Genomic DNA, 25245 nt, shown 5'->3' with positions numbered 1-25245 from the left:
AGAACATATCTTTTTTTAGGATCAATGACCTCAAAAGTCCCACGCAACCCTGGGGACCTGTGACATCACAGGATGATGTTTTCTGTCAAACAGGAAGTGACAGAGATTTTCCACAGCGTGGAAAAAGAATACAGGTTGAGAAAGGCAAGAAATCTGGCCACCCCTATGCTCTGGTGGGGGAGATCAATGGATATGTATCATTGCTTGGTTTTATGTTTCACAAAGGAAATTCAAACAGGGTTAAATTCCATGCTTTGGAACAACTGCAAACAGGAGGGTTGTTTTTCCCGGTGCGGGTAGGAGGGAAGGAAGGAGAAGGCCTAAAGCTGGTGACAGTCAATCCCCTGTGGCAACTGCAAAATTATCTGAAGTGAATCTCAGACAATACTTGCCATTTTCCAAAACAAATATTTTCCTCCAGTGAAATGTTTTCTACTTGCAATTTTAATTTTCATCCAATATTTAATTTTTACCCAAACTCTTCTAAAATGAGGGGAACTTCAACTCCAGATCAAAATGTCATGAATAGTCCTTCCGTCTACAATGGAGCAACGCTAAGCGCAGCATCCAAATAGCCCCAAAGATTGCTCAGCTCTCACTGAACTTCTGAGCTCAGAAAGGAAAAAAACAACAAAAGTATTTCTCTTGTTCACAAACCTGCAACCACCTCATTTTTCACTGAAGGCGAGATTAATTTTTTTGTAACAGATTCAGTTACTGTCCACAGCCACCATCTGAAAAGGGGACAGCAGAGACTCCGTTGAAGTATATGGAAAAGATTTCTCAAAAAGGATAAAATACACTAGAAGAAAAGAATGCAATTGATTTTTGCTCCTTTCGGATGACCAATAACTCACATATTGTTCCGTTTCACTCCACCACTCACAAAGTACGTGCTCATCATTAACTTGTGGAGTGAAGCAATACTTTCCATTTTTTCTCCCCCTCTGAAATCCTTCATAGATCAATACCTTTAAATTCTCCCTGTTCTTCCTTCTCACAGTACCAACTCTGGGTCTTTTGTCTCATGTTTCTCCTCATTTCCCCGCATTTTGCTGTAGGGCTGGAACTTATTTTCACTTCTGCTCATTCCCAGATTTGCAAAGTCACAATTTCCTTTAAAATCTCTTTATCTAAAAGTATTGTTGTGCACACTAATCACAGCCTGATTACAGAGAAATGGATGGATCCAAGCTAAAGACCTTGAACTACTTCTTCGGGACTTGTCTTTAGGAACTACTTAAGTTTACAGCAAGCTGGGGTGGGAATCTACCCCGTGTTAGCCTTCCGTCCACGAAGGGCATGTCTTACACTGTCCTACAGTTAGGTTCCTACTTTGCATTCAGTTAGTCCTCTTAGAAGATGACTACATTGATGTGAACTGGGAACCTTTTAGTTTGCGCCAGCAGCATCCACACAAGGAGTTACAACACAGCATTTTGGTACACACTGCTATTCAGATGCCTGTAGTCTGAACTGCGGCGCAGCATAGACAAGTCCTGAGCATCTATGTGGACCCTGCTGTGGTGTACTTTGATCTACCCAGCGTGGACACGGGAACTGACCAAAGTGCTTAGGGAACTTTTACAGTGTGGTATCAGGGTCCACAGAGACAGTGAGCATGCCTCAGTCTAGTGCAAGGTAGATTCATACCCCAGCTTTCTGCCAACTAACGTGTTTGTGTAGACATGCTCATAGTCTTTTCTTTGTCATCGTATTTAACAGAATGGTAACATTTTAGGAGAAAAAAATAACACATTAATAACTAAATGATTCACCTTCTAAATTATATGAATTCGGCTTTTCGTGTTACCTGCTCAGCATTCAGGAAAGATATAATCGATCATAGATAAACTGAATTTAAATCATTATTGCATATAGTATGTATAGGAGTAAACACTTTAAAATCTAAAAGAAAATAATTAAGACTTCTGCATGATTTAGTGAATTAGAGCTAAATTCATTGACAATGGAGTAACTCTGGATTTACACTTATATAACAAGGAAGAATTTGATCCAAATTAATGAAAAATTCAGCCAAATATAATTACGGTGATGATGTCTGAGGGAAATCTATTGGAAGCTGGATTTCTTTCAGATTTCAGTCTTTATTTAGTGATGGAATATAATTTCCTTCTATTAAGATTTAAACGATATGACCTGCCCAAACTATTTTTTACCTGAACAGCAACATGAATGACCCAGAGAAGCAAAAAAAACTGGTCTGGATCACGTTTCCTACTCTGAAATTAATCACGAATACACAAGACAAAAAACAAAATGTGTGTGCGCATGCACACATATGCACACACATATCTGGGCTCAGATTCTCAGCTCATGTCATTCTTCAAAATTTAATTGACTTCATTGCAGCTACACTGATGTAAACCAGCTGAGGATCTGCCTCATGGAATTTACAAAGAGAGCAACATCTGAGCTATGTTTCACAAAAGTAATGTCATAAAAGCACGGGGGGGGGGGGATTCATGGATAGAATAAATACAATGAAACAGGCATCTCTACTGGTGATTCTGATTATCTGAACTTGGACATTTGGAGATTGGCTCAGGCTTATCACTGACAATTTATTCCCATTTCCATTTATTTTCAAAGTAAGCTATAAAGAAAATGTTCTGTAAACAGTAAAGTGTCTCTTTGAAGCAGCTAAGCATTAAGGGTGAGGAGAACTAGGCCTTAAGTCATGCACACACACATGCCATCAAAGAGAAATATACTTTAACTTCACAGAAGAAAAACAACAGCTTCAGGTTATAGATAATGGAAGCCAAAAGCAAAACTTAGCACAGAACCTTACCTGATCTGCTGTCCAGTGGTCCAAAATCCAAAGAATATTTCACCACGTGATAGTTGTTCCATACATAAAGGAGGTTGTCCCTGGGGTTATAATCCACAGCAGCGATGTACTGGTACGAGTTTGGAAAGGGAACATCCACCAGACTATCCTTGCTTTGCTCAGTGTTGTAAATATAGTCTATCTTATTTCCTGTGGCTTCATTGTCGTCATCTTCATACACCGACTTCACCACATATAAAATCCCACAGATCATGAAAGCGTTGGAAGCCGACCTTTTGTCATAGGCTGTATCCCACGTCCCTTCGATCCTTAAGGTGTAAGGGTTTAACTGGCTAATGACAATTTTGCCATTGTTTTGTTCTGTTGCATAGATTACCCATAGCCCGTTCTCATCCACTGCCAGGTCTATGTCGGACTTGCCTCCCCACCTGTAAGGAGAGGTGTCATGGTAATTGGCATTTGCTATGATAGCCTCCCCGCTTTTTATTCTTGTCCTCAAGTCAAACTTGACTATATTCCTGGTTCGCTCCTTGTTGAAGAACAAAGCCCCATCGTACACTACAAATCCGGTGCCATCTACCCGGTGAGGGAGCTTATAGGTGGTCGTTGGTCTCCCAGCTATGAAATCATCCTTGGAAGAATACTCCGTCAGGGTGTCAGTTCTGTACGGGGTCCAAGGCATGTAGTAAATCTTGTCAGAAGCCTGTAGAGGATCCTTGCACCAGGCCCCAGACTGATGGTCTGACTCAAATAAATGTTCACTCTGGTATACACCTTTTAGTAGGCCAGGACAAAGAAAAACTGTTGGAGGGGAAAAGAGTTAAACACAAAAAAAGAAAGTTAAAAAGAGCTCTGATGGTTTGGCATTAACTTCTAATCGTTTATAGCTCTGCAGCAGAGTACGATCTGCCCACAACAAATGTAGTCTATCTGCAGATTACCTTCACCACGGGCAGTGAGTGGTCTAGGACAGGACAGGACGTGTTCCTCCATATTGATTTTTGCTGCCTTTTCAATCAACATCAGTTCATTTCCTTACTGCTTTTGGAATCTATTTTTACTGGTGCACTTACTTGGACTATTTGCCTTTCTAAACTCTGAAATGAATATGTATTCCCAAGGGATTTATGGGTTTGTATTTTCAGATTATATTCTACACCATATTTATAATTGTTAGGTGAAAGGGTCAATTTCTGGGGAATTGTTCCACATATTTAGTTTGAACACTCTGCTGAAGATTGCCCTAGAAATGGAAATTTTAAAAAAAAGTCTCATCCTTACAGCCCAGGTGGATTAAATATTTTAAAGGTACCATAACAAAACAGAGGCAACTCCCTCCGCAACTCAAAGGAACACTGAAAGCAAACAGGAAGACAAAAATACCCTAGTATGGGCCATAACTAGCAGTACGATTTTTGAAGCTGCTACAGAACACACAGAACATGCAGTCCACACAATTAAAAATGAACAATGGATGAATACTGAGAGGAGAAAGAAACGACAGGAAGCAAGGAAGGAAGGAAGAAAGGAAGGAAAAGAATAAAGTTCACTGGAGAGGAACCCAAGTCTAGATTTTAATCAGTTAAAAATGTCCTGTTAAACACAGCAGTATTCAAACTTAAAACATATACCTTCTACGGTTACATGAGAGGAGCATACAGGAACGGTTTGGCTAGCTGTGCTTTGCTGCTCAGACTTCAGAATGGAAATGGGACAGGACTCAGCTGGCTCGGTTTGATTTTAGGGTGATACGTTGCATGGACAGAGGTTAGGAGAAGGCACAGCACATGTGCCCTGCCAATGTAAGAATTAAAGTAGCACTTAAATCTTATCTTTGACTGATAAGCTGAAGGAGAACTATGTGCTACAGGGCAGTACACACAGAGTGGGCCAGAGCACAACCTGGCAAGCAGTGGAATGATTGCAGCATGTGACAACAAACTGAAGTGCAGTCTAGTTTACATTCTCCCTTTGATTCCCTGTTTAACTCTCATTCACTGGAGTTATGCATCTGTATTAAGGAAAGAATATACTGTGTGTTGGCATACAGGGAGTGCCATGGAATATTACAATATAAACAACAAATTGATGGAGACTAAGTAAATTTCAAGTGCACACCGAGGTCCTAATCCTGCACTGATCCAGTGGTGGACCCTTGTGCTGATGCAGATTGACATGGAAGAATGACTTAAAGCTACATGCGTTCTGGGCACAATACCAAGGGGGTTGACCGAACTCTCAGTGAGGTCAACGGGAGCTGACGTCAGTGTGAGTTGGAGGGGGCTCATCACATATTACAATTGAGTCAATGTTCTTGTGCGTGTTATTGCGGTATGAAGATGACCTGAAACATAATAACTGGCCAGGCACAACTGTCCCATTAAACATTTCTATTAGCATGGGGCTGGTATATAGGGCAGTTGAATTATCACTTCTTGCTTAGAAGTCAACCAATTGTTTTCAACAGTGCAGAAGTTGATTAGCCTCCCTGAAAAAAGATAGAATATGGGAAAAATCACAAATTCAAATGATACATGAAATTTTGGGCCACATCCTCAGCTAGAACTCCAGTGGAGGCAATGAAGCTGTGACACTGTTTTACAGTAGCTAATGTATGGGGCACTGTGTCTACAGGGTCTTTAAAAAAAATCATGCTTTTAGAGTAGAAGATTGAGAAAGAAAACTATACCAGTAAAATCTTTTCAGCAAAAAATAGATATTATCTTGTGAAGTTGAGCAGCAGAGAAACTAAATAAACTTTAACCAAAAAAAAAAAGTGAGAATTAATGACAAAGGTATTTCAACTAAACGTTAAACTGTTAAATAACTTAGCCTATAAATAAGTAATATATATAATTTGAAAGGTATTTAATTACCTTTTTGTTCCACTTCTATTGTAGAGAGAGAAGTAAAGAGAGAAAGGAGAAAAGAGAATAGATTAATGGTACTGTATTGGCCAGTTACTTTTCTATACCTCTTCCAAATGAAAGGAAGTATTATTAATTTACTTCAGTTATTGCTATATTTTGTGATTGTTTTATATATATATATATAAAAAAATATGTAAAACATTGTTTCCTCTGATATACACTAAATAAAATACAGGCACATGACTTAGCTGTATTGCAATCTTAAAAGCAATCAGGGCTTCAGCCAAAGTCCACTGAACTCAATCAAGGATCTTTCCATTGCCTTTAGATCATGCCCAGAGCATAAAATAAGATTTTTATTAATTGAAATAGGGTTGAAACAGATTTGTAGATAGAATAAACTATTCAGGATAGGGACTGTCTTGGTATCTATGGCCCAAATCCTGAAAAACCAAATGAACCTGCACAATTTTACCTAGGAGAGTATTTCCACTGGTCCTGAGTGCACTGCTCATGTGAGTAAAGTCACACAGGTACCTAAGTGTTCACAGGATTTGGGTCTAGGTCTTGTACAGAACCAAGCATGCTGTCAGCACTTACAAAAACATGATTATCATGATGGCCTCCCTCATTAACAAAACAATGGGAAGGATTTAAATACAACACTATTTGTAAATATGAAATATTTATGGCTGTTACAATATTAACATGTTACTAATATTAACGTGCTACCAAAAAGTCCATATCCTGCAACGTACATCTGTTTTGTTTATCAGGCACTACAGTGTTTTCAATGAGGTTCATCCTCTTTAGCAGACCTGATCCCCTCACTGCTGGAACAAACCTATTCAGCACATGTGTGCACTGCTGAAAGGCTTTGGTGCCATAACCTTACAGCCTATCCCAAGAAGCATTTACGGCCTGAGCCAAACCCACTGAAGTCAATGGAAAGACTCCCATCAACTCAATCAGCTTTGGATCAGGCCCCTGCAGAAACAGGCGGTGGGTATGACAGGCGGGGGGAGGCTGTGCCTCCCCAAACAGCCTGACATGGCCCCACCCATTCTCTGCCCCCAGGACTTTCCTGCCCACTCCCAGTTCCCTTCCCTCTCTTCCAGGACAGAGAGGCTGGGGCAGGTAGGCTGGTGCCAGTGCTGACAAGGCCTGGGGCTGGGGCTACGGCACACTGCCTGCCGGCACTGGGGGCGCTGAGCCTGTGCTCCCCTACTACCACCCAGAGCTCCAGATGTGGGGCTAGGGGTGCGCAGGCCGCACTGCCCACCAAGCGCGCTGGGGCTGGGGCACTCCAGCTGCACTGCCCACCTGGTACTCCAGGGCTGGGACTGGGGCTTCACAGGGGACCAGGAGGGGGTACTCTGGGCTCTGGCAGGGGACGGGGGCAGACCGGGTGGAGGAGGAGGAGGCCTTAGACAGAGAGGGAGGGGCCGGGAGCTAGCCTTCCCCAACAGCTTGTTCACCCGCTGCCCATGCTTGCCGAGCAGATATAGACTTTTCACCCAGAAGCCTTGTGTAGAGTCTTAGAAGAGATGGATGCCCTACACTTTCCCTTCCACTGCACTGCACTGCTCCATTTTGTATGCACCATTCCTAAATGTGATGTCGTCTAATTAAAATATTACCATGAAAATCATTATTGCTACCACTGTTATATAATTACAACGAATCTTATACAAAGTATAACACATGGCCATAAAGGGTTAAACAGCGGGCAGGCTAACTAACCCAAAGCCAACATGTTAGAAAGTATGCAAGTGGTAATTAGGGCCATTCAATGATAAATAGGCTAGAACTTTGAAATGGAAACCTGTATTGTTAGAAAATTAGAGGTGATGCTAATTGTATGTGTTTACTTACTGATGATGGCCATGTAAACAGACAGTTCCTGTCTGTTACTATATCTATTTATTCAGATATCAAAAGGGAATATTAACATTTAGATGAATTTTGGGTGCAATAATGTCATTGTCTATATGTATCTTTAAAGTTTATCACAAACTGCTTCATGGATAAATTATCTTATGTTAATTCATAGTTAATTACCGGTGAGGTTTAGGAAACAGAAGGTTACATCAAAAGCCTATTGTTCACCCAGGACCGTATGGTCAAGTGGCTGCTAGAAAACTGTATAAACGACCCTTGGGTTCCAATACTTTTTATCTCAGATCTAGTTAATCTTCATCGGGGGAAGTTTGAGTCGCAAGACTGAGATCCCAGTCCTAAGCTAGAACACCCTGAATATGATATTGGACACTGGACTATAACCTATGGACTAAATTCTAAAAGAACTCTTTTCCAGCTACAAAGCGCACCATCTCTGCTATGAATCTGAATTTCAAGATTGTACTCATGTCTGTATGTATACTAATCTTTTAACCATACTCTCTCTCTCTTTTCTTTTTCAATAAATTTTAGTTTATTTAATAAGAATTGGCTGTAAGCGAGTATTTGGGTAAGATCCAGAATATTCTTTAACCTGGGAGGTAATGTGTCAGATCCTTTGGGATTGGTAGAACATTTTTATATGATGAATAAAATTTTCAGTAATCTTCGTCATATTTGACACGGGTGTCTGGGTTGAGGCCTGAGGCTGGGTTACTTTAAGGGAACTGTGTTGTTTGCTTCTGGGCAATCAGTGAGGTAACAAAGAAGCTGTTTGGTGCTGGCTTGGTAAATCTACATACTGGAATATCGACCAGCCTGGGGACTGTCTGCCCAGTTCTTTGCAGTTCACCCTAATTGAGTGACCTCAGTTGACTCCCGAGGGACTCCGGTCACAGTCCCCCTTGCACAGAAACAGCAGAAAGCGGGCCCCTTTCCTCTTCTTAAGACCACAGTACAGGCAGGGGTTTTAATAATCAGCTCTCAAACTGCTGTTGTCGTCAGGTAAACTTGATGTTCCTACAGTAGATGAGACATTGACCTATTTCCTGTCTGCCCTCCTGCTTGTGTCACGATCTTGCACTGTATGAGGTCACTAGCTGTGCAGTCAATCTGAACCAAGTCACTGGTGCATGGTAATGCATGCTTTAGTTGTGTAGCTTATATGACACTGCTAGCATGCTTGTATCTGTTGAAAATCACTCCTTCGTGGGAAGGAAAGCACACTGAAGACAACAAACAGCCCTGGTAAACAACCAATACCTTCTATGACCCCACCAGAGAAAAGAAGAGACACACAAAGTCAGCTGCTGCAGTATCAAAGTTTAAGAAAGACGTTGTGATCCATCTAACACAACAGCAACAAAACAGACAACACATCTTAAAACTGATGGCAACAGGAGAGGCGAGAGGAACATTTTGCATGAATTCGCTCTGAATGGGAGCTATAGCTAATTGTGCAGGGAACAGGCCATAGTCCAGTCAACAGAAGACACACCAAATGGCTCACCATTAAAAATTCAACATTTTACAGCACCACTGAAAGCCTCAGAGATATCTGAAATTAACAGTTCCTCCCCGCACTTAGAATTAGGAGATACCTATGGTAACTGAGAAGAGTTGACAAATTATGACGTGTTAATGATTCTGTTGTAGATAATGTGATTTCTGTATTCATAGGTAAAGATGCACCAGTCTTAATCTTGGACATCTGCATCATGATCAGAAGTAGACTAAACACTACTGTTACTGCTAACAATCATATTTTATTTAGTAACGTGCAGGGTGTTTCACATAAAAGAAAAAGAAAAACACATCTATCACGGGTGATAGGTTGCAAGTGGTTTACGTGCTCCTCAAATTCTGTTCTGCTCGGCTCTTGGTGCCTCAACCACTGGAGGTGGAGGGGACAACAAACCCCATAGATTATCACTGAGGGATGTCACTTGTTTCTGAGAGAAGTGAACATTTACTGGCATCACGGTGAGGTTCAGATAACAGAGAGAGACACTTCCAAGGACAAGGGACAATACCACAGAGGAAGATATATGTATTTGGTTTTTGCCTTCCAAGAATTTGCAACAGGCGTTTCCAGGCTGTGGCTCCTCTGTGAGACTGATCCTGCCAGCTCTCCAAGTTCAAAGAGAAAAATTTCAGGAACAGGCTTTGAACATTATCTATATGTATTTTTCTATATATAGTGTTTCAATCTACAGCTCCTGATGGGGAAAGAAGCATGAGCCACCCATAAGGGTCAGATCATGCTGCAAATTTCTCCAAAGTTCAGCGGTCTCTGGATGTGCCTTGGTTCAGACTCATCTCCAGCTTAAAACAGGTTGAGGTGAAAAGTGAAATGACTTGAGCTGTCCGCAGACAAGGCCTCAGGGGACTTAGCTACATGGCTGATTCTGCAGGAGAGAGGGTGATGCAGTGATGTGACTAGTCAGGATTAAAACTAAGCGGACCCAGCAGTTACAGAGAAACTTGCACAGCACCTGCCAACACTACACCTGGCTGTAGCTGGCCATAATTCATTTTCTTGAAAAATGAGGGTTTGTTTTTTTTAAAGGCATTGGTGATGTGTCTCAAAGCTTCTAGCCCCATAGGAATTGTTACTGATCCATCTTTCCTACTGTTCTGCTGGCAGTGTAGTGGATAGGAATTTATGCTTCAGAGGATGGCAAAATCCTTTTATAATGCACTGAAACAATTGTGCAATGCTATAGGTAGGGGGAAACAGGCTGAAGGAGAGAATTTACTAATGGCCAGCTTAGCATTGTGAAGAATTCTTTACCCTTATCTTGCTGAACTACACATTTTTAGTGGTTAAGTATCAGAGGGGTAGCTGTGTTATTCTGGATCTGTAAAAAGCGACAAAGAGTCCTGTGGCACCTTATGTACTACCAGACGTTTTGGAGCATAAGCTTTCGTGGGTGAATACTCACTTCGTCAGATGCATGTAGTGGAAATTTCCAGAGGCAGGTTCTTGCCTGCATACTTATACCTGCCTCTGGAAATTTCCACTACATGCATCTGACGAAGTGGGTATTCACCCACGAAAGCTTATGCTCCAAAACATCTTTATCACAGGACTCTTTATCAATTATTAATGGTTGTAACAGTATCCAATCCTTTTAAATGCCAGCCATAGTAGATGACCACCTCCTGCTTGATGATTTCCATAGGTAAAGCACATAAGTATGTCTTTCTATTGGATCTAAATTTACTGCTCTGGAATTTCAATGGGCCAAATTCTCCTCTTGATTATACTGGGGCAACTCCATATTGCTTTAGAGGAGTTGCACTGAGGTATCTTGGAAGCCTGGAGAATTTAACCCATTGGGTATCCCTTGGTTCTCATATCAAATAATAATAAGAAAAGAATTAAACACACTGAGCAGTTTTCACTGTATCTCTGATTCCTTCATAGTGTACTACGGAATGATATTTAAAAACTATCAGCACTGCCACTCAAAGAATGTAACAATTTGGTCAGAAAGCATTAATTACAGAGAAGTCTGTGTCATAGTTGCAATGTCTGAATGGGCGACAGTACTTTAAGGAGAATGATTTTAGTTTACAAAATTCACACGCTGCATATATCGCTCAGGTTGTCCTAACACTTCGTCACAACTTAAGCAAATGTAGACATGTTTATTTCTCTTACAACAAGTCCTGCTACACCTATCTTGTTACTGTAGCACTGTTATATCTTACTAGTATAGTTCACATATCTTCCTCACAAGGACAATATCTGATCTCCATAGTTGCCACATAGGGTGACCAGATGGGGGTGGGGGGTAATAGGAGCCTATATAAGCAAAAAGACCCAAACATTAGGACTGTCCCTATAAAATCAGGACAACTGGCCCCCTACTGCCACAATAAATACACAGATTCCATGATGACACCCAGGATCCCCATTAACAAAACAAAATGTTGATAGCACTGAATGGCCATCTCTGAAAACTGCCTCTTAATAGTCTCCAGCACAATGAACCCACTTGAGCAGAATACAACATTAACTGTTGTCTTCCTAATATATAATTAGAAGCAAGTCTAGTTGTGCTCAGCCATCCATAAGGCACACTTAGGAGACAACTACCACTGTGTCACATGTACAGTCCTGCATGGGACTCTCCACTTTGGTAGCACGCACAAGGGAATAACAGGGGTGTAGGTACCTGCCCCTGTGGCTGAGAAACTTGATGCATCTTGAAGTGATTGAGAGAGCCCCAGTAGAAGAGAGAGGGGAGCACATACCTGGGTAATGCAAAGATGGCCCTTCCTCCTCTGGAGACTCTATCCACTCATTGGTCATCCAGGGTAGGTAGGGGAGCTGATTGGTCCCTCACTCTCCCATTTCATCAATTAATACCTTAGCCCGGGTTCTTAGGACACTCCTCTTGCTCCATTTGAGCTCAGCTGAAGACAAGGGCAGTTCTGGAGAGCAGAGTGTGGTTGCACCAGAGTTTTGCATTCTCTGAAAGAACATAGCAGCAATGGGGCTTGTGCCAGCTGTGTTCGTTTGGGTTTGAATATTTAATAACACTCCAGTTTTATAACTGTCCTTGGACTGGAAAAGTGAGACTTTGCTACACGTTCAAACACACAACAAGAACAGACAACTCAAGGATGAATTGTTTAAGGAGAATACAGCAGGCGGTGGAAGGTTTAAAACTAAAGAATTGTGTCCAGTGATTTTCCAGCTTTTATAAAAGGTGTCACACCAGATAGTATATTAAGAGAGGATGGCTCCATTTCCCTCTCCCCTCAAGAAGAGTTAAAAATTTACATCTAGCTATCTAGCTATCAATCCATCCCCCAACTATCTATCTATCTATCTATTTATCCATCCCTTTGTTTAACCCAAGTTAAAGATTTTATTTAGTGACAAAATTCTACCAAGAACAGATCATCCAGTCTGTGTTTATTCCATCATAAAAAATGAGATTTTTTAAAAATAAATCTAAATGATCAAAGGTCTAGAAAACATGACCTACAAGGAAAGATTGAAAAAAATATGGGTTTGTTTAGTCTGGAAAAGAGAAGACTGAGGGGGAGATGATAACAGTTTTCAAGCACACTAAAGGTTGTTACAAGAAGGAGGGAGAAAAATTGTTCTTAACCTCTGAGGATAGGACAAGAAGCAATAGGTTTAAATTGCAGCAAGGGAGTTTTAGCTTGGACATTAGGAAAAAAATCCTAACTGTGAGGATGGTTAAGCACTGGAACAAATTCCCTAGGGAAGCTGTGAAATCTCCATCATTGGAGATTTTTAAAAGCAGGTTAGAAACACTCCTGTCAGGGATGTTCTAGATCAAGGGTTGGCAACCTTTCAGAACTGGTGTGCCAAGTTCACTGTAATTTAAGGTTTTGTGTGCCAGTAATACATTTTAACATTTATAGAAGGTCTCTCTCTATGTCTATATTATATAAATAAACTATTGTTGTTAAAGTAAATAAGGGTTTTAAAATATTTAAGAAGCTTCATTTAAAATAAAATTAAATTGCAGATCTTATCAATTTAGTGTGATCCTTGCCTGGGATCCTTTTCTGGGGTTCCAGCCACGCTCAGCCTGCTGCCGGTCTGGGGTTCAGCCACTGGCTCTGCTCAACCCGCTGCCGGTCTGGGGTCCAGCCGCTGGCCCTGCTCAGCCCGCTGCCGGTCTGGGGTTCCATTCACTCAGCCAGCAGTGGGCTGAGCGGGGCTGGCGGGGGGGAGAGTGGGGCCAGCGGGTGGCTGAGCGACTCAGTCCGTTGCCAGTCTGGGGTGCCGGCAGCACTCAGCCCGCTGAGGGTCTGAGGTTCCGACTGCCGGCCCCTTGCCAGTTGGGGACCAGCCGCCAGCCCCACTCAGCCTCCTGCTGGCTTGAGTGAGCAGAAGCCCAGGCTGGTAGCAGGCTGAGGGGCGCCAGCGGCCGGGATCCCGGCTGGCAGGACCTGGCGGATGGAACCCCTCGATTTAAATGGGTTGGGGATTTAAAGGCCCTGCCCCTTCCGGTTGAGGCCCCACCCCTTCTGGTTGAGGCCGCGCCTCCTGCTCAGGACTCCAGCATACCAGTAAGTCCTTTAAGTTACTTTCACCCCAGGTTTGCTAAATATGTGCAGAAGACAAGAGGCTGAGCACCTGAGTGCAGAGTGTAAGGAAGTGGGCTGTGTCCATCTCTAGCTTGCAGAGAGAAAGAGTGGGGCAGGCAGAGCCCAGAACAGAGCTCTTGTGCTGCCAGTGGTGAGCAGAGGATTTCTGCTAGTGGGCCCAGAGGAGGCTCTGTCACGCTGTAAGCAGATGTAGCAATTCCCTGGACACTGAGAAGTATCACAGATGCACGTTTTGGTTTCTGTATTAGACTTCTCCTGTCATGTTAGCTTATTTCCCACATCAGACAGTAACAATCCAAAAAATGCTGTTAGCGTCCTTCACAAAAAACACATCATTAGATAATTTTTGTGAAGATTCTTCATTTGATGTTAGGGACTGTACTGTCCACTGTACTGAACTGGATGCAATCTTGGGGTCCCATATTAGGCTCTGCTCCACGCATGTAGGGGAGAAGAAATGAGTTGATCCACTATCATGCAGAAGTGAAACACTACTATGTCGTACATTGCTCTTATTGTACATAACCTAATCAGCACTAATGCCAACAACGCATGTTCTGTGATGCCTACTGTGAAAAGGGATATGGCTGGACAGAAAGGGGAAAGTGCTGGATAGCATGTTGCTCTTTATGACTTGTTCTCCTCTGGTAGTTGAGTAAATTACGCTAGTCTCAGTTGTGTAAGATGCTGCTGCATAGAGTAATATGGTCCCTATGTGTGCCATTGAGGTTATACTGTCCCCCCTACAAGATTGCAGACTTTGTCAATCCAATAGTGTCACATCAGCTGTTCTGTCAGTGATTTGGAGAGGATGCTGGAAGGGGTATGGAGTCAGAGCGGCCGCACAAGGATGGTCAGACACCCACAGGCTTTTCATTTTCCCATAGATCCCAGGCCACAGGTGTTCCTCATGCTCCATTACATGGCAGCTAAGAATCCACAGCCAACCCCACATCACAAAGAGGCAGGGTGGGAGTATGTGATAAATCTTGCTGTTCCAAATGATTCCCCCCTCCCTTCTGTGGGTTTTTACATGTAAGGGAAACATATGATGCAGAGTCTGCAAGTGAGTACCAAATGAGCACGTCACACCACAGTGCACACAGAGCGGCACTGGGGTCCGCATGGAAGACTGATATTCTTATTCGTTTGCGATACTGATACCAGCTGTTGGATTCTGACTGTGGATGTGAAGACCAGAAACTTCTTCCCCACAGCTCTCAACTCTCTAGCCCAAACAGAAAGAAGCCTAGGTGCTTGGCCACTGCAGGATTGAGTCCAAAGAAAGTTCAAGTAACTAAATCATCCATCTAAATCCAAGAGACCAAAGCGTACCCAGTAGCCAATGCCTTCTGAGAAGTTACCAAAGCTAGGAAGAGTCTCGGTAGTGTGGAATACACTAACAGCTGTACCTTTATTAGACTGATAGATCATCTAGTCAAGTCTCTGCTAGCGGCCTGTACCAGGTGCCTAAGAAACCCTGCAGTAGGTTACAAGATAACCTGCCCCCGGGAAAGGGTCTGACAGGAAGAAGGGAGTGGGGCTAAGACATCCATACAGGACCCTCCTCATGACACCTACTCTGCCCGGGAAGATCTGTTTAGATATGATCGTTAATACTAATATTGGCCAGAAACCTGTGATGGAACACAGGGGTTTCACTGGGAGGTTTTGAGATGACTGTGGAGGCTGGAGGGAAAGTAGCATAAGTTTTCCACAGCAGATTTTCAATAAACAGACATAAGCCCTGGTAGTGCACATACTCGATTCCTTCTTATCTGCAGTTAAAAACCACAGAAAGCTTATTAAAAAAACCACAGAAAAAGGCAGCACAACATATAGACGGTACAAACTACTTTGGCAAAAAAACTTGAAATGCTTGAAACCCTCAGTGTGTCTGAATCTCTGCTTTGTTGTACTTTCCCAACGCATAATTAAAACCACACCGCCAAGGTTAAATCTTGCCCAATCCCACACCGATGCAAGAGCCGGGCGGAAGAAAACCTAAGGAGTTGCTACTTCTGTGTATTCAGCAGCACAGGACAGTACCTTGCTGGACATGAGTGCGCCAGACAATGGGCCCAGGGGCTCCCCATGCCCTGCAGCTGGAATACAGACACACACAACACTGCAGTCTGCCAGCAATTCTTCTTACATCAGCAGCAAGCTCTAGCTAGCAGATGGCCAGCATGCACTTTGCTTCTGGTCATAGTAGCGGCACAAGCAGTGCACTGTGCCCACAGTTTGGAGGCCTCTGCCCATGGGACACTGGGAAGGCCTCCTGCCCATCACCAGGCAGATTCCTGCTGCAGCGGAGACACTGAGCAGCAACCCTGCTCATCCTCCATGTGCTGGCTGCCTCCACTGAAGGACAGGATTTCCCTCCTGTTTGTATTTGCCCCCCAAAAGCACCCATTGTAGGATGCAACAGGGCAAGACCTCTTGTGGGGCACATTTAGCTGGAAATGTGCATATTGCCATGAAGATATAAAAGTGCTTCAATAAACACACACAATCTATATTTCCACCCTCAATATGGTCTTCATTAAAATCTTTATGTATTATACAGCAAAAATGCCTGACAGCCATCTGTCTCTCTGGGCAAATGAAGTGCTGCTAATCCTTCATTTAATAAGAGGCAGGCATAATCTCAGTGGCTCAGTTTTTAAATTATGTTTTTCAAATAATACCCATGCACCAGTGAATGAAAGTGCCGCTCAAGCATCCCATATTACAATGGCTTCCAATAATGTGATTCCAAAATTATCATCTCCTAACGAATTTCACTGCGAAGTAGGCAGACTGAAAATGTCAATAATCCAGAAATGCTTTAGCAGACATATTCGAAATTAAACTCTTAAATGTGGTATCTAAGGATGGTGTGGAAACCAATGCTTTTTTCATAGGTGTTTTCTATTAGCTTTCTGTTCATCTGATTGATTTGTCAAACTTTCCACACTATTAACGTGGTCCTTCACATGTAAACAGTGATCTTAGTCTGCTCTTTTGAACTTAACACTAAACATGAGTACACAGGGTTGTTGTTTTTTTACTTAGTAATATCAAAAGTAAACTCTATATAGTATTTAGTTAATCAGGAACTAGAATGCCACTGTTGAGCACTATCTGATGTCCACTAGAGATTCTTTAGGACAATACCAGTGTGATAATAACAGTTACATTTTGCTCGCGAGTTACCTGGTACTTTATTTTTTATTAAAAATTAGAAATACTGTAAGAGTGACGCTGAAGCGTTTCAGCATAGACACTCATTACAGCGATGGGAACGGTTCTCCCATCACTATAGTATATCCACCCACCAATAGATGGTAGAATTGTTCCACTGATCTAACGCTGTGTACACTGGGGTTAGGTTGGCTTCACTACATGGCAAAGCAGTGTGGATTTTTCAAACCTCTGACCAACGTAGATGGGTCAACCTAACTTTTTAGTGTAGACGTGACCTTAATTTTAAGCTCTTTGGGGAAGGGGCCATCATCTTTTTGTCATATCCCAGCATAATGGGGTCCTAATCCCTGACTGGCGCCTCTTGATTAATACCACAATATGAATAAATAAGTAACGTTTTCCCATGGTGTTCTATTATTTCATTCAGACTCATTAAAATATGTACTTAATTGCCAAGCTTTAGGCATAGAGATGTTTAAAAATGGGCCCTTATATTTTATTAGGGAAAAAAAATTATTTTGAATCTCAGTTCAACCTTTTGATTCTGAAGGCCTATGTTAAAATCAATAACAACAAAAAGCAAACAAAAAATATGTTATATGCCCAATTATGCAAGTGATGAAGATCTATACCAACTTCAGTGAACATACAATCCCATTTCGATGGCCACTCTAGAGCAAGGCCAACTAATTTTTCAGTCTGGCAGCCGTTCCAAAATAAATAAATAAATCGGGAGGTAGGGAGATTGATTTGGGTGGAACCAAATCTGAAATTTTACAGAATGTTTGGCCAAATGAAAAAAGTCCATTTTGTGTCCGTTGCAAATTTGAAGGGATTTGAAGTTAGATGTGCTACATTGCAGGCTAGTGCCCGAGCCATCTAGTTAAAGCTGTAAGGGTTTTTCATTTGTTTGTTTTGGGGGGGAGCACAGCTGGGGTCCACCATCACCACCTTCTCCAGCCATTTTTTGAGGACTGAAACCATATATGTCAAATTCATGACCAGTTTCAGGTCAACCCAAACTTCACTTTTTGGTGAATAAACAATTCCTCTGAAAAATTTTGCCCAACTCTACTGGCCCCAAGCAAGTTGCAGGAACACTCTATGTTCAGATTTCCTCAAACACTATTCGTCCAGTAATACATATTGTGGATTTTTAATAATTTATACTTCTCATCCTAGTCACAGTGAGTGAGTTTCCTGATGAACATTTATTTAAGCAGATATTGAATTCTGTTGAGTTGAACACCTACATTTAATTTATCCAAGAGGATTTTTTCCCTCAGTCAAGATATTTCACTAAAAGGGACAATAAGTGTCAATATCTACCTCAGTGGAAAACAAAACAAAACAAAACAAAGCAAAGCAGGTGGTGTTATATACTTAGTACATATCTACAAGACGTAGTTGGAAATATTTTCTTATGGCCGTGAATTTCAAAACTGAAGCAGGCCCCTCCAAAATTTAAAGTAACTTTCTGAATAGCAGATGATGTCTAAAAACCTATTCATCGCTGATAAGCCATTCAGGAAACATATTTCCATATGTGGTCCGATTGGCCCATCAGAGGTGAATAATTTTTACTGAACAAAACTGCATCAATTGCACATATGATCTGATTGCGTAAAGCAGTTTGCAATGCTATTAACTTGTGATAAGACAAATAGCAGTAACTTCTTAATCTATAGTGACTATTAAAAATAAGCAGCAAGATGAATTAATGTAAGACTGTTTTGGGCAGTTTGTTCAATGCTGTATGAAACTGAATTATGCGTTTCATTTATCCTGCAAAACTTTACTGGCAACTGAATTGTTATTGTTTCCAACGTGGCAGCTGAAGAGTGGGGCCCTATTAGATTGCACCACGATTAAACATGACTCCTCCATAAAAAAGAAAATAAACTAAATCTTAAAAATACTGAAAGATAAAATGGTAAAAAGCAGTGGTCTCAGAAATATGCTTTCCCATTGTGAGGATAACTTTATAGAACTCACTTGTAGATGTGCTTCAGTCTGTCACTTGCATATTCAGTATGGCCGTTCGTGAAATTCTGATCCTAATCTATGATTATGTAATGCAAATATTTTCATCCTAATAACCATATATCCAGAATACAGCCTACTCCAGGAATATCCAACATCTATTGCATTAAAGACTAAGTTGACAATATAGCAGGATCCCAAGGACTGCACCTAGTTAGAAATAATTTGCATATTTGCTTGTATCGTCCTGGCTAGATTGATGTTAATGACTTATTGCTTGACTTCAAAAGGGATAAAACCCTGACGTTCATTAAGATTTGTCATCATCCAGTCATGAGGTGAATTTGGGGATGCCAACAGACTCTCATAGCACTCAGGAAGTATCTCACCCTAAAAAATGAGGAGGTGAAAAAAAAGTCTGCAAAATCACAAGATATGTTGTTGCTTTGGGGGCGAGCTAAATCAAGGCTCCATGTGTTTTGATAATATTTCCATCAAGAAGAAGAATGAACTGTTTGTCATATTGCCAGCTAAAACACCAGCTGTATAATAGTGGATTGCATAGGTCCAAAAAGAAGCTAATAATCATTGCTCAGGCATGTCTGTGCTGAGAGAAGTATGAGTGAAATCTGATTCTCCTCAGAGAAAATATTTTTGAAAAGCTCTCAGCTCTGAAGTATTGTAAGCCTTGGCTGGTATCTCATGTCTTTGTGAGTTAAAGTATCTACCATATTTCTTGTTCGATCACACAGCATGGTGCTGACATCAGCATCTATGGCAGTATTTCCCTTTACTAATTCTCAGTAGGTCTAACACCACTTTTAAAAGGGCTGAAAAGAGAGGTGCAGCATGATGTGCCTTTCTCCATAGTATCTACATTAGCCATAACACAACACAGTAATAAAGGGATTTTTGAATGATCCACAAAAGGTGTTCACCAAATAAAACAAAATGGTCTTTGGGAAACTTTTCTTTCTCTCTTTTTCTCCTCCCCTCTAACAGTTTGAGGAGGCAGACAAATACAGAGTGAACAGTTGGATGTGAGGGATGTTTGGTCATGACTCATTTTGGAGATTAAGTGAAGTGTAGGGACTGGTGTAACTGGACACATTACTCTTTAAGGGATTGGTCTTTTGGGACCAAATTTAACAGTCTAACAAATTGTAACGATACACATAAAAGGTGACTGTTCTGAATACAGTTACCACCAAAGCAAAGGTGTGACCTCCTATGTTTTTAATTAAGATAATTAACTAGAAAGCGATATATTTAAGCAATGTGTGACACAAAGGTAATGACACTGATTGAACTTGTTCCTGGGTCCCATTCAGAAAGCACTCCATGTGATCCTGAGGGCTGCCATACTGAAATGTGTGCATCTCATCCACCATATGCCAAAGGAACCCTCACAGAAAACTGTTTAAGAAACTTCACTTTATCTTACAACTTATCCCAGCTAGCTTTAGCTTTTGAAACTCATAGCCACTAAGTCAAAGAGGAAAGACAATCCAGTGGTTGAGGCACTGGTCTAAGTCCTTAGAGCCCTGGGTTTGATTCCCTACCACCTCACCGGAGATGGGCCCTACCAGGACAAAACCGCCTATTAAAATGTCATGAAAAACTATGCCCCTATTACTGAGACAGACACAAAGATGCTTTATAGAAAGGTATGAACAGTGGGGGTGGTTAAAGATAAGACCTCATAGCAGTGTATGTAACACCTATTCACAAATGGCTGGGTGTGACGTGGGGTACACATGTGTAGGATGTAAAGAGTTTGCACACCTGACTGGGGGGCAGCCAAAATGTAACTATTTTCACACCCCTCTTCCCTGTTGGGCGGGCACCGGTGGGAGCACATGCTGCCCCCTTGCAGAGGAGCTAGCAGTTGCCACATATGCATGCATCTCCCACGGATCCTGGTGGCCTCTTCTGCACATCTGTACTCTTAAAAGCAAGAGCAGCTGTGGCCAGTGTGGCCAGTGCAGTGCACCTCACATCCACAGTCATGTGGCTGACGCTTTAGCAACCAAAACGAATCCGCAGCCATTTCTAACACTCCCTTAGGAAGCATGACGCTGGGATGTGTTTCCGTAGTGACATGCACACACATTGATTAGTTAATGCAGACCTGCTCAGGCCAGACCAGATCCTGAAGCTCTCAACATATATGCAGGCCTTACTCCGACTTCAAGGGGAATTTGCTTGTGTAGGGATATATATATTTTTTTAAAGTACAGCATTCGGGTTTTGTCTCCTTGATTTCATTTTAACGGAGGGCAGTGGAGGATTAAATTACATGTTGCGCTGGTTTATTTTTAAAATGAACTGGCACAAACTATGTCAAAGTGATATACGGTAAGGACCTCTTTGTACTGAACTGGGCACTGCCACTTTAAAGAAACACAGTGGAGCACTTTAGCTTAAACTAGTATATGCAGTGAAGTAAACAGGATACCCTGCTTGTGAAAACCACACATTATAAATAACATACATGTAGTTACTGCACAGAAATATAGTCTTATTTTCAATGAATTTAACACTATGCAATCTAAAACCTACCATCTTCACCATCCATGAAAAAGAGACTAATTACATTTCTAATTTAAAACGTCTGAGTTCATAAGGATCCAGAACAGCCCTTTGTGTGTGCTTGAGTTCAGAATCATGAATGGCATGGACATAGTGAGTAGGGAAGTGTTATATACTCCTTCACATAACACAAGAACCAGGGCTCAACCAGTTAAATGAACAGGCAGCAGGTTTAAAAAAAAGCAAAAGGAAGTACATCTTCACACAACGCACAGTCCTCCCGGCAATGAGTTCCACAGGTTATGTTGTGAAGGCCAAAACTATAATGGCCTTCACAAAAAAGAATTATATACGTTTCTGGGGGATAGGTCCATCAAGGCTATTAGCCAAGATGGTCAGGGATGTAACCCCATGCTCTGGCTGTCCCTAGACTCTGACTGCCAGAAGCTGGGAGTGCATCACTTGACGATTGCCTGTTCTGTTCATTTCCTCTGAAGCCCCTGGCATTGGCCACTGTTGGAAAAGAGGCTAATGGGCTAGATGGACCTTTGGTGTCACCCAGTATGGCTGTTCTTATGTTCTCTACAATGGCTTAACCTACCATATATTAAGCATTTGAAATAAGAGTAATTAAGCTCTTGCAAAGTATTTTCTGCATAATATATAATAAGGGAACAACCAGTGAATAGTGCCTTCTCTCTATGTCCTAGCTAATGTAGCATCTTCTCCCTGTCATCCGTAGATTAAAACATTCCTTACCGGGGGAGGGAGAGGAAGTATGTGAAAATGGAGGAAACACATTTTGCTATACGGTAATTCAATAAATATGTCCAGTTTAGTGATGCTCACTTTCATCTAAAAGCAGAACATATTTATCTTGCAAAATTTAACCAGGGAAAAGAATTTAGGCTTCACTTCAGTTTTTATTTTTGTCCAGTCTCACAGCTGTGTTAGTAACAGGAAAGGAAGAGAGAGGTGTACAGAATCTTAAGACCATATTTTCAGAGGCACAAACTGGCATAGCTGCATTGTGTCCAATGGCATTAAGGTGACTTACACTAGCTGATGATTTGGCCCACTGAATTCAATGGAGCTACACTGAATTACAGCAAGGGAGGACATGGCCCAACATTTCTTGTGCGAGCTAAAACGTGTCTTAACTAAGATGAGCAGATGGAGCACTGGGCACCAGGGCAGGTGCAAGGTTGTTTCACGCCCTAGGCAAAACTTCCACCTTGCGCCCTCCTCCCCCCGCGCTCCCGCCCTGAGGTGCCCCCCACATGGCAGCTCCCCCCCTCTGCCCTGAGGTGCCCCCCTTGCGGCAGCTCCCCATCCCCCACCCTCTGCCCTGAGGGACACCCCCCCCGGCCCCAGCTCACCCCTGCTCCGTGCACGAGCATGAGCATCTCGAGCACGCAGTCGCTACTTCACTTCTTCCACCTCCCAGGCTTGTGGCGCCAATCAGCTTAGGAGCTGCAAGCCTCGGAGGCGGGAGAAGTGAAGTGGCGATGAAGTGCTCGGGGAGGAGGCGGGTCAAGGGTGAGCTGGGGCTGGGAGTTCCCCTGCGTGCCCTCCCCCTTACTTGCTTCAGGTGGACCTCCCCAGGCTCCTCTGCCCCAGCTCCCTCCACCTAAATGCCGGCAGTGACCAGGGCGGCCAAAGATCTGGCCACCGTGGTCACTGTCAAAGAAAATGGCGCCCCTCAAATCCTACTGCCTGGTCGCCTAAATGGTTGCACCGGCCCTGCTGGGCACCTTGAAGAGGTAGTTTTTGTTTTGTCTCTTCTGTACAACTACAATGCAGTATGTCTGGCGCTGTAATAAATGAGTTTGAGATCATTTCTACAGTTGTGGCATCACCTGGGTTCTTTTGTTTGTAAATTACCTTTTGAAATTACGAGAGTGCCTGAATGTATCCCCTAAGTCAAACCCACTGCATAACTGCGTTGAGAAAAGGTGGTGCTTCTGACAGCAGTCAAACAAAAGCACAGTGAGGCGAATGGGAGAAAATGGTCTGGCTGGTGGTGGGAGGAGATGGGGGATGGCTGGGGTGGGGAAGCGCGTGCATGTTTGTGCAGAAAAATATATGATTTTTTTCCCAGTCCAAAATGAAGAAAAACTGTCACAGTTTGCAAAATTCACAATTCTGTGGCCAAGGGACACCACTTTGCTCAGCAGGCAGCTGTCACAGTTGATGCTTATGGTTAATCCAACCTGCTCCTTCCCCACGCACGTCTCTGTGCTAGAAAATGATTTCTGTAGAGTAACAAAATAGCAAATAAAATAATATAACAAAATGCAGGGAGAATCACAGAAACATTGGGCTGGAAGATTCCTTGAGAGGTCATCCAGTATAGCCCCCTGCACCAAGACAGGACAAAGTATACCTAGACCGACCCTGAAGTGTTTGTCCAACCTGTTCCTAAACAACTCCAGTGATGGCAAAATATAGATAAACTTTCCTTCCAACCCCAGCCTTAAAAATGCCACATGAAGGGGCATGGTCCTTCAAAGCCCCAATCATATGAATCATTAGGCCTATTTGCAGGTGTAAGGATTACTCAGAGAGTAAAGGGATTGAGCCCAAGATCCCCATATCGTGACTTGACAGTACGGAAGGCTATCCTAATGCCAGCAGCCTGTGCATGTTGTTGTAGATATGTTCCTAACAAATTCAAATTCCTTTGGTCATTTCAGAAAAAATACATAAAGAGACTCTCTTAACTTAAACTTAAAACATGAATGGAACACCACTTCTCTGGAATTGGGAGGGCTGCAAGATCACTGGAAATGGGGATCAAACATCAGACCTCTGGATCTTAAAGCATAGGCCTCTGAGACTTGAACTAAAAGATCCACCTCTGTCAAACAGGCTCATCAACCTCTACCCATGGCCCAGCTACCACTAGGGGACAACAGTGCACCAAGCGGATTACACCAACATATTTCTTTACAGAAACATGAAATAAGTTAAAACAAACCAAAACAAAAAAACTGATGATATTATGACCTTTGTTTATTTTATGTGTTTTTATTATTTGCATTTTTCTCAGCTGGGCTAAGAAAATCAGCTTTCTGTTACACAGGAGGTCAGACTAGATGATGACAATGTCCCTTGTCACCTTATAAACTATTAATCTTGTTTCACTTTGTGGTTGTTAGGGCTTCAATATTTGGGTTTTAAACACAGTTGGAAGATGCTTATTTGTGTTTTTATAAAAACAAAACAGCATGGGACTCGGAAAAATAAATGTGCAAACTTGCCTATTGGCTCTAGCTTTCACAAATAGCTTGTTCACACAAAGTGTCACTTTTGAACCAGTTTAAGCTGACTGTCTCCCTTTAAAGCTCTCTTGCCTTTGGGCTCTTTTATACTGCTCTCATCTGTTAACATACAAAACGTGGAAATAATAATAAACAAAACAGGAAAATAATTATTGTTGTTCTCCCCTGTGACAAATTTATGAAGGTGGCAGATCTGATTCACAGCTTTAGAGATGCTGTCCTCAATTGTCAAAAATGCCTAGTGATTTTGGGTGCCACAATAATCAGATGCCTGGGAAATGCCTTTAAAAAGGGGCCTGATTCCCAGAGGGCGGGTGCTCAGCATTTTCTGAAAATGTAAGTTGTCTCAAGTTGGACACCTGCAAATTTTGCACTAGGCACTTTCAACAATGTAGGTCAATATTTAGTCTGCTATGCACCCAATTAACCACATATATCTAGACCACATGCATTAAATATAGACCATATTTCATAATGGAAAATGCATTCCTTAAAATATACGGTAGCACCAAAACATACAGCGTTTTCTTAGCCTCATTCTTTTCCATACAGTAATCCTATTTTGCATTTG

At 42.2% G+C, this 25245-nt stretch overlaps 1 protein-coding gene across 24 annotated transcripts in view; it reads right to left on the bottom strand.

The window, feature by feature from the left end:
* The window catches only part of ADGRL3 (adhesion G protein-coupled receptor L3), an 814176-nt gene that overhangs the window by 279729 nt on the left and 509202 nt on the right, over positions 1–25245 (bottom strand). For all 24 annotated transcript variants that reach the window (XM_050948174.1, XM_050948180.1, XM_050948199.1 and 21 more), the window contains exon 6: positions 2816–3616. In XM_050948174.1, coding sequence (XP_050804131.1) covers positions 2816–3616 — 801 coding nt within the window. The remainder of the gene's footprint in view (positions 1–2815; positions 3617–25245) is intronic.

This window comes from Gopherus flavomarginatus, chromosome 3 (genome assembly GCF_025201925.1).
Source record: "Gopherus flavomarginatus isolate rGopFla2 chromosome 3, rGopFla2.mat.asm, whole genome shotgun sequence".
Classification (NCBI taxonomy): domain Eukaryota; kingdom Metazoa; phylum Chordata; order Testudines; family Testudinidae; genus Gopherus; species Gopherus flavomarginatus.
Note: the sequence above shows the minus strand (reverse complement) of the source record. Positions and strands in the feature narration are given on the sequence as shown.